We start from the raw sequence: 10,553 nt of genomic DNA on the forward strand, positions 1-10,553 counted from the left end.
AAGATGAGCAACTGAAATAAACAAGTGTAGTAATTGGGTACAACATAATACGTATGTTATGAAGCAGTGATCTTGCTCTCTGTCACAACATTCAGTTCCTGCCTTCTACAGATTTGGATATTTAATTTGCTGATGGTATATTGCGATTGCTCAGCTCTCTGAAGATATTTGAACTTCTTAATCAATAGATAAACCCTGATATAAGGTAGACAACCGTTCTTATCAGACAAGTAGTTATAATGGCATAGTGAATTGTATGACTACTGCATATAAGTTCAGAATATATTATGCAATGTTGTATGGGAAAACTGCACTTTTATTATGAAGAACGAAGATTTATTATAAAAGTGAATAAATATAAATGCTTATATAAAAATAAATGCATATTAAAAAAATGTATATGGTCGTAGATAATAACCTGCAGACTGCATAAAAACATTAATATTACAATTCATACATAATTATCAACCGATGGGGAGGGGGGGGGGCGTTTTAATTCTTGCTCATTCAACTTCACAAACAAAATTCTAAAGGATCTGATAAAACACGTAACCACGGTCATCAATTGGATCATCTCCATGACTGAACTTTCGTAGATATAATTTAAAAATATTGGCGGGGGTTTACCAAGCTGTTTCCGATATGAAGTGTGACCTGCGCACTTAGAAGTGTAAAAAAAACAACCGAAGCTGCATAAAATGAGATTCCAGAGGTGCAATGTGTCGCATTCCATGTGAATGTGACACATTGCACCTCTGTATTCACAATAATATTTATATATTCAACATTAATCTTTAATTATTACCAACAAGAAACAAATATCTAGATCTACATAAAATAGTCTGACACACAAAATCTGATCACATCGTCATTGAAATCTGTACGACTCAATGACAAGTTCTATGATTCAAACCATGCGTGATACAACCTTTCAATGCTCCCCTGATAGACAAGTACAGTTGTTTCTTTCCCCAGGCATGGAGATCTACCTGATTGTCATCTAGACATGCAGGTACGATCCTCTTATGTCGGCAGTAAACAATACGACTGCATGATTGTCTTCCTAGACATTCATACTAACCAAATTGGATGCCACGTGTACGAAGTCTTAGAAACATAGAACCCCATATACACACGTTGCAACCTTTCAATTCCACAGAGGAGGTCCTGACACAGACGATGTATTTCATGTGCCAGGCGTTCTGGACACGTATGTACATCTATGTCAGTTCCACCTATCTGTAGGAATATCAAGCTTGGTTTAAATTCTTGCAAGTCCGTCATGAACTGATAGGTATGCTCAACCTTGGCTCCACTTTTCAAGAAATATCTCGTTACAGTGGTGCCAGGAATAAATTCATTTACATGATCCATGCGCCTTACATGCGATGACCCAACCACTGCTATCCTAAACATTATTTGTTATGTAATAGCAGATTCTAAACAGAAATTAAATCAGCGGGAGAGGAAGTTAAACTTTCGGAACTCAGACATGCGCAGAGTAAAATTACAGAGGTGCAATGTGTCGCATTCGCCTACATGTGTGTTATGCATGCATGCATGTGTGCCAGGGACATGGTATGTTGGGTGTTATTACCTCCTTGTGATAGCGTTGGTGAGGAGGTGTGTCGTGTATTAAAAGTAGGTCACTCTGACCTTCATTTTGACATTTGACCTGCATCAAACAAAAAAAGTTTATCCGGGCTCTATCTCCTACACTACTAGTCACTGGAACTTTATACTTGGAGTATGGGCTCATCTTGGTGAGGCGGTGTGTCGTATATCAAAGTGTGTCACTCTGTTTTAGACTACGTCACCAACACTATTCCTTATTGAATACGGTAGGTCAGTCAAACATCCATATATAGAACTAGTTCCTGCACGAATTTATAATCTGTGTGTTTCATATTGATTGGGGGACTCTAATTCGCCGAATTGTCTGGTTGCCTTTTATTTCTCATTGGCTTGCTTGGCAATACCTCTCATTTTGCTTCAATATTGAGGGTTCTGTCCCAAGGGCGAAACATACCCAAGTCCTTAAAATGGTAGTTGTTATTCCTTGCTGAACGTTCAACATTAAGGGCAACTGCGACATCTGGTTTACCCGTTGTCAGTTTAATGTGACGGGACGTAACACGGGACGGCATCAGATCCGCGCTATCACAAAGAGGCTAATGTGGCCTATTAGATACACGCTGTGGGTAACAGCCGGTGCATTCTTTTCTCGATCCCCGACCTGCAGGGACAACAGATATTTACATTAAGGGGTAACTAAATTTCAATGCATTGCATTCCAGATGTCTTGCTTGGCAACACCTAACTTTTGGTTCGAATGTTGAGCGTTGGCCCACGTGAGGTAGGCAATGGATTCTGTCCCCGGGCCGGGACATACTAGAGTCTTTAAAAATGGTAGTTGTTATTCCCTGCTTAACGTTCAGCATTAAGGGGAATGGCAACAACTGGTCCAACCGTTGTCAGTTAATGTGACTGGGTGGAATGCTGTGCTAGGTGCCTTTGGCATGATATTTCAGTGAGATAGCACTATAAAGTAGGCATCAGATCCGCAATATCACAAGGAGACAAGCACATCAACATACCCTGTCTCCTGCATACACTACGCACCTGGAGGCATGTCCTTAAATGACCTTACCTGTTAATAGGACGTTAAACAAAATTAAACCAAACATATCATATTCATCCCAATTATTAGCTCACCTGGCACGAAGTGCCAAGTGAGCTTATGCCGTGGCGCGGCGTCCGTCGTCCGTCCGTCCGTTCGTCTGTCGTCCGGCGTCAATATTTTACTTTAAACGACTTCTGGGATGAAGGGCTACAAAGTTTGTTAAAATTAATGACCTTCACCCATTTTCAAGGTCACAGGGGTCAAATATGTTAAAAACTTTAAACATCTTCTTCTCGATAACCAAACTTCCCAGGGAGATGATATTTGGCCGGTAGCGTGCTTGGGTGGAGGGCTACAAAGTTTGTTCAAATGAATGACCTTCACCCATATTCAAGGTCACAGGGGTCAATTGTCTTAAAAACCTTTAAACAACTTCCTATCAATAACAAAAATGCCCAGGGTGATGATATTTGGCCAGAAGCATGCTGAGATGAAGGGCTACAAAGTTTGTTAAAATTAATGACCTTCACCCATTTTCAAGGTCACAGGGGTCAAATATGTTAAAAACTTTAAACATCTTCTTCTCGATAACCAAACTTCCCAGGAAGATGATATGTGGCCAGTAGCGTGCTTGGGTGAAGGGCTACAAAGTTTTTTCAAATGAATGACCTTCAATTATATTTAAGGTAACAGGGGTCAATTGTCTTAAAAACCTTTAAACAACTTCTTCTCAATAACCAAAATGCCCAGGGTGATGATATTTGACCAGAAGCATGCTGAGATGAAGGACTACAAAGTTTGTTCAAATGAATGACCTTCTCCCATAGTCAAGGTCACAGGGGTCAAATATGTTAAAAACTTGAAACAACTTCTTCTGAATAACCAAATTGCCCAAGGTGATGATATTTGGCCAGAAGCATGTTGAGATGAAAGGCTACAAAGTTTGTTCAAATGCATGACCTTCACCCATATTCATGGTCACAGGGGTCAAATATGTTAAAAACTTCAAACAACTTCATCTGAATAACCAAAATGCCCGGGGTGATGATATTTTGCAAGTAGCATGATGGGGTAAAGGGCTATCAATTTTGTTCAAATGAATGACCTTAACCCATATTCAAGGTCACAGGGGTCAAATATGTTAAAAACTTTAAACAACTTCTTCTCAAAAACCAAAATGCCCAGGGTGATGATATTTGGCAAGTAGCATGCAGGGGTAAAGGGCTATCAAATTTGTTCAAATGAATGACCTTCACTTATATTCAAGGTCACAGAGGTCAAATATGTTAAAAACATTAAATAACTTCTTCTGAATAACCAAAATGCATAGGGTGATGATATTCAAAAATCTAAAAGATCTAAAATTAATGCGATCAATATTCAAAGAATCAATTTAAGTGTGTAAGATTCGTTCACTTAAGGTCTGGGCTGTCGGTAAGTTATTTTCATCTAAATATCTGGTATCCAACAGCTTAACTGCATTTTCTTGTTAGATCAATCAAAAGAATCACGTGGAATACCTTACATGCAAACTTATATGTACCATCGATTGGTTGTGAAATTGTCGTACACATGACAGTATAGTAATTCTTGATTTCAATAGCTGCCAACATCTACATTCCTTGACCAATCGGGTATATATATTTGAAGTTTGAATGTTCTTTTGTGAGAACTAAGAAGAACGTGAAGATTGGGCGTTTTTCGCATATCCCACACAGAGCTCGAAATTGTTTTGTTTCATCTTAAATGGCATTAAAATTGCTTCCGAGAAATTTTGAATGTGCATGCTCTGTGTAGAAGTTGTTGTTATAGCTTTCACCCTTTTCAAATATTCTACACAGAGAACTCGTATTTTTCGTATCATCTTTAATTATGGCATTCAAATAGTTACGAAAAATGCTGAATGCGCATGCTCCACATGTACAACTTCCCGGAACGAACCAGTAACTACGCCCAGTTTTACAAGTAACAAAGAAGTTGTTTTCAACAGCTTTTAATTTTTCATTTCTTGACCAACTTCGTAAAAATGGTTATTTTTGGAAAAGGAATTTAACAGGCATTCTGATGAGTCCAACTGCGCAAGAACCTGTTTATAAATATCTCGAGTATATTATTCCGTCTTTGCGTATTGTAGAGATATCTTCTCTTGTGAGCAGGTATTGATTGTTACGTCATTGGTTTGTGAGAGTAACGTCATCAATTTTTGAGAAAACGACTTAATTTTCTCACACAAACCAATGACGTAACAACCAATACCTGCTCACAAGAGAAGATAACTCTGCAATACGCAAAGACGGAATAACGTTGAAATGATGAATCTTAAACCGAGATTAGTATTTTATTACAAAGACGAGATATAATAGGATTTATTTTCATCGAAGGTTTTTACATCATTATCGTCCATTTTTATATATTCTTTGATGCGGAAAATGCAGAGAATATTTTGCAATGCATTTACTTCAGAATGTTCAGTTTCTTCTGTTTGCTATTTTTTTTTATTGTATCGATTTCATAATGAATTCGTTAACAGGAGCCCTAAATTAGTCGGAGTATGATCTTACATTTGCGACGCTTACTCAGTGGTGTTATTTTTATTGAATTTATATACTGTGGCGTTGTTTTATACGGGGTTTTTGAAGACGATTATTTTTATGTTAGGCGGCCGATGTCTGGTACGTTATGTATTAACTTTCTACTTGGATAAGATTAAAGATTAAGATGATTCCGTAGAAATTTTGAAGATGTTCGGTTTGTTTCTAAACATTTTCTTCGGTTTAGGAAGTTTTGTTTGATGAAGGTGACAGAGTACATACCATATCAGTCATCATAACGTCAAATATAAACACTTTATGGTTGTGCTACATGAATCTTTTCACGAAAGTTGTTCAGCTTGTTTGAAGGGAATTTATAACTCCTTATAGGTTATTTCTACGGCGTTATGCGACTAGAAATTCGAATTTCAAACGGAAAAAACTATGAATACGTTATTTCACAAAATGAAACTCAAACAACAGATTTCTACTAAATAATGCAATCTGATAAAAATTAAGTGCGTTAGGTCGTTTTGTCTTGCTACGTCACCATGCTACACCGGCTTTCTTCTCGGGTGCGACGAATCACCGAAACGGACCGAATCGGACCGAAACGGACCGAAACGGAGTCGAAACTAAACCGAAACGGAGTCGAAACTAAACCGAAACGGAGTCGAAATGGAAACCATAAGCTATTTAAAGGGACTTCAATACAGTTTAGATTGTTTTTGAACAAAACTGACCCCGATCGGAACCGCAACGGAAGTGTTAATGGGTTTTTTTTGGTAAATCTTTATTTGTCGTGTATATATTGTGTATATTATATAAGCCAAATACATACAATAATGGCATGTATCTATGTTATATAAATACAAGCACATGACTAGATACCCAATTATAAGAAAGGCAATTATATTGAATGGAGTGACGAGACATCACTTGTCTTGAAACGTTACGTTAAATTCCCTCTTTTATTTATTTTTTCTCCGTTGAAGTTCTTGGCTCATTTTGATTATATTTTCAATTTATTTAACGCTTAAAATATTGATAAAGTTGTCCATTTAAATGAGCCATCCATACTTATCTCAGCATAAAAAAATACTTGAGACGGTATAAACACATTGTTAAATTTTGTATAAATGGTTTTACGATCTTAAATGGATAATTATATCAACATTTTCAACATAATTGTGTTCTATTTCTGTACCGAATTTTTGGAAATGAGTTAGTCTTCTTTTCCTTCTTATTTTGTTTAGTTTTGTCTAGAGAATGTGAAGCTGAAGAACAAATTAATATATCGTACTGTAAAAGGAATCGAATTGTAAAATGGAATACTTTGAAAGCATGTCACTGTTGAAAAGAAGACAACGAAATTAAATAAACTTAACGTTTTAATATATATAAACAAGCAAATAAAAAAATACATATATAAGATGTATGTTGAAAATAAAAGGTCAGGTGCACCCGACGAGATGACGAAGGATATATAAAATAAATAAATAATCTTGGATGAGTCCGTATGAAATAATCACATATTTAATAAAATGTTCAAATATTAACACACACTATCAAAGTAATACACATATCATTGTCATAGTCATTGTCTTTTCAACACGTCTTCTTCTTTTTAGATACAGTCAATGTCCGCTCTGTCCTTTGTCTTTTTCTTTGTCCCGGTTTTTTCCCTAATGTTCTGGGCAGTCGATACTTTGACTGTCCGTCGGTAGATGTCGCTACTCCCTCTCTAAATAAACCCCGTTTTACTTTCCTCACTAATCTGTCTTTTTGGTCACCAGTCATTGAAGCCCATTTCCAGTCGACCAAATGTTTCAAAACATGATTAATTGATTCGCAGTTGTTATTTGTCCATTGCTTTTCAATACGGCCTAATCTTTGAGGTTCATTGACTTTTTGATTTAATAGGGATTTAAGTCTGTTTGAAAAATAATCTGTGAACTCAGGAGAGACAGATTGACACGTAGCCAGAAGTTCGTCACACTTGTCGTCAAACGTAATTGAGTCGTCTGCGTCCGTCACACCCTCGTGTCCAAATATGTCGTTTAACAGTCGGTTGCGGTCCGATTTATTAACTCCTAAAGATGTCATTTTGTCCAAAGCATTCTGACGTAAATGTCGAGTACAAAGCACATGAGTTGAGTCTGGGAACGTGTTTGTTATGGCTTTCTTCATTGCCTGTTCGTCATCTGTCCCTATCACTAGATTGGTCAAGTCAGTACCCGTCAATTTGATTTTCAAATGCGCAAAGAAGGCACTGTATGTCTCAAAGTCGCTACTATCGTGAATAAAAATAGGTCCAAAAAAGAGGGGGGGCTCACCAGTATTTGGTTTTTCTAAAGATAGATGCTTAAAACAAGAAGCAGTCACGTGCATGTCACACAAGTTAAATGTCTTGTCAAAACCCCAGATAGTTTGACCCGAACAGCATAAATGCTTAATGTCTGTCATTTGTTCGTCTGTATAGAGTATGATGGCTGGGGTCTTACCATGGTCATGTAGTACCTGTCTTACCAGGGGATGTCCTTCACGTACCATGTCCTGTAATTGTATGAAATGGTCAGCTATGTTTCGTCGGTATGTAAACTGTCCGTTAGTCTTCCTCTCTTTCACTTTGTCATTCCTTTTCTTGTCCCTAACCTGTCTTGGATTACTTGGTCCCGTCGTATCGTCATATTTTAGATTGAGTTTTCTGTAAATGTCCATTGGTTTCATTGTCTTGCCCAATTCTCCTATCTCTGCCATTACAATTTACACAATATATAGGCCTACACGACAAATAAAGAAACACAGCTCAAATTTACCAAAAAAAAACACATTTACAATTTCGTTTCGGTTCCGATCGGGGTCCGTTTTGTTCACACACAATCTAAACTGTATTGAATTCCCTTAAAATAGCTTATGGTTTCCATTTCGACTCCGTTTCGGTTTAGTTTCGGTCCGTTTCGTTCCGATTCGGTCCGTTTCGGTCCGATTCGGTCCGTTTCGGTGATTCGTCGCACCGATGATTGGGTGATGATGATAATGATGATCTTGTTTCAATATAACTGTAAACTTTTAAATAAAAACAAATTATAAAAGACAATCGCCAAACACATAACGTTACCAACTGGTATAGTTTTGAATATTAGGAGAGTAAAAACGATTAAATCATAAAACGTGTTCAGACACGGAACGAAACGGCCCCGTGAACCCGAGTAGATCTGCTCCAACTACTATGCACGCCGCGTAATTCGTCTGGGTTAACGTAACGCTTGTATGCCAACCTTGCTGCGGTTTGTTTACAAAAAGCACTAACTTCAATACATATGAACCCTAACTATGGCACCTGTAGAAGGTTACTGGGGAAAACAAACGGCTACAATCGATTGGTGTGAGGAAAACTACAGAATAACGCCATACATTGCAGAATTTTGTAAGTTTTGAAACGATTCTTGGTTTATTTCAGCATATCGCAGCGCGAGCGGAAATCCGTTTACTTCAGCTGTTTTATATTGCACAATCGTCTGCATGAAGAATGATCATACATCAGGATTAACAAACGCATCTATTCAGCAATATGTTTTTTTAAACTTCTAGTCTAGCTTATCTTTATTGAATCGTCTGCTTTTATTCACTGCACTAATAAATATCTTTATACAAACATCGGATGGTTGCACAGCAACATATATGGCATGGGCCAGCTGATCATGGTCATTATCGGGTCTGGTGGTCTATATAGCTAGCTATGGGAAGTCATGAACTGTATATGCTGCAGTGAGCCAGGTCCATATCCAGTGAGATAATATACAACGATTTTACATTACAGGAAAAATCTATTTTACCTACATTTTGCCATTAATGTCGTCATTATTACAGTATAGAGTTGGCATGGTGAAATTGGTGCTATAGTTAGATATATATACATAATAGGACTTTGAATGTTTTTTTCTGATTGAAACATAAGCTTGTACATACACTTATAAATAACGATGACTTTAAAATTTGCAGCTTTCACCCTTCAGTGATTAATCTACAATTCATTTTCACGAGCCCTTTTCAACTGTATTGTTAAAAACAATGAGTCCCACTATGTTAAATTTAAGTATTTCCAGAAATTCTTTGAGTCCCAGTCAAGTCTTGATTATAATTTTCTAAATTTTGACGATAAGATTTATGAGTCCCAAAGCGATGAAATGGGTCATCAAAATATGGGAGAGTTTCATGGGAAAGCATGAGTCCATGATTATGTAAAGGTGTCTGAAAATCACTGAATTAACCTAATAGTATTGAAAAACAAGCACAATATTTCATGCACAACTGCTGAGTAATTGATACATCACTGTACAGTGTGATAATTGTTATATCCTGAAAGCTGCTAATTTCAAGTCAGGCATTCAGTCATTATATCTTATATGTGTACCTACTTCACATAGATACAATGTATCTGTTCTTTTTAATTATATACACTAATAAGCATAACTAAGCAGTATGTTTACTTGTGCCTATGGTAAATAAACATCTCTTGACAGTTACGTAAACAGTATCAGAGTACGTTAATTAAAACTAAATGGTGTTTATACAAAAGCTATGGATCTTGAGTGTGGGACGAAAGACCTGTGTGTGCTTGTATTTAGAAGAATAGTAGCTATAATGGTATGACCTGTTAATGTAAATAAATGGTGTGTTTTAAAATTCTTTTGAAAATGTGAAATGTCATGGGTCAGTAAATGTGACAGTCTTTATATAGGTGACCTGTTCACTCCACTATACGACCCCGTGATATCCATTCACGGATAATTATTGAAGCGTGACTTTTCTCAAAATCAATAATTCAACAGCTTATACGGGTCAATATATACCACTATGTACAATTCCCTGCTCAATCTATCAATAGAAATGGTGGAAAAGTCTTTTGATTCTGTTAAAGGTATATATGGTCGTAGTCATTCACATACCAATCATTGGTATGTGTATAGGTGGACTTTAAAGCTGAATAGTATTGTCAATATATTAAACAGAAACTGGCAGGCTTGTTAGATTAATGGCCATGGCCAGTACTAGAGATGATCATGATCCATCCATGCAATCTCATTATTAGCTCACCTGGCACGTCTGTCCGTCCGTCCGTCCTCGTCCGTCAACTTTTCCTTTAAACAACTTCTTCTGAAGAACGGACAGGCCTAGAGTCATGATATTTGGCTGAAAGCTTCGTTGGTAGAAGCCCTACAAAGTTTGAGAACGAAAATGACCTTGACCTGTTTTCAAGGTCACAGGGGTCAAATATGTCAAACACTTCAAACGACTTCTTCTGAAGAACTGAAAGGTATAGAATCTTCATATTTGGCTGATGGCTTCCTGGGATAGAGCCCAACAAAGTTTGAGAATGAAAATGACCTTGACCT

The 10,553-nt window shown here is 37.1% G+C and overlaps 1 protein-coding gene across 2 annotated transcripts in view; it reads left to right on the forward strand.

The window, feature by feature from the left end:
- Nucleotides 1-8,441: 8,441 nt before the first annotated feature.
- LOC110440482 (alkaline ceramidase 3-like) overlaps nucleotides 8,442-10,553 on the forward strand; it is a 54,458-nt gene continuing 52,346 nt past the window's right edge. For both annotated transcript variants that reach the window (XM_021484602.1, XM_021485361.1), the window contains exon 1: nucleotides 8,442-8,584. In XM_021484602.1, coding sequence (XP_021340277.1) covers nucleotides 8,491-8,584 — 94 coding nt within the window. In that variant the 5' untranslated portion in view covers nucleotides 8,442-8,490. The remainder of the gene's footprint in view (nucleotides 8,585-10,553) is intronic.

This window comes from Mizuhopecten yessoensis, unplaced genomic scaffold (assembly GCF_002113885.1).
Source record: "Mizuhopecten yessoensis strain PY_sf001 unplaced genomic scaffold, ASM211388v2 scaffold29, whole genome shotgun sequence".
Classification (NCBI taxonomy): Eukaryota; Metazoa; Mollusca; class Bivalvia; order Pectinida; family Pectinidae; genus Mizuhopecten; species Mizuhopecten yessoensis.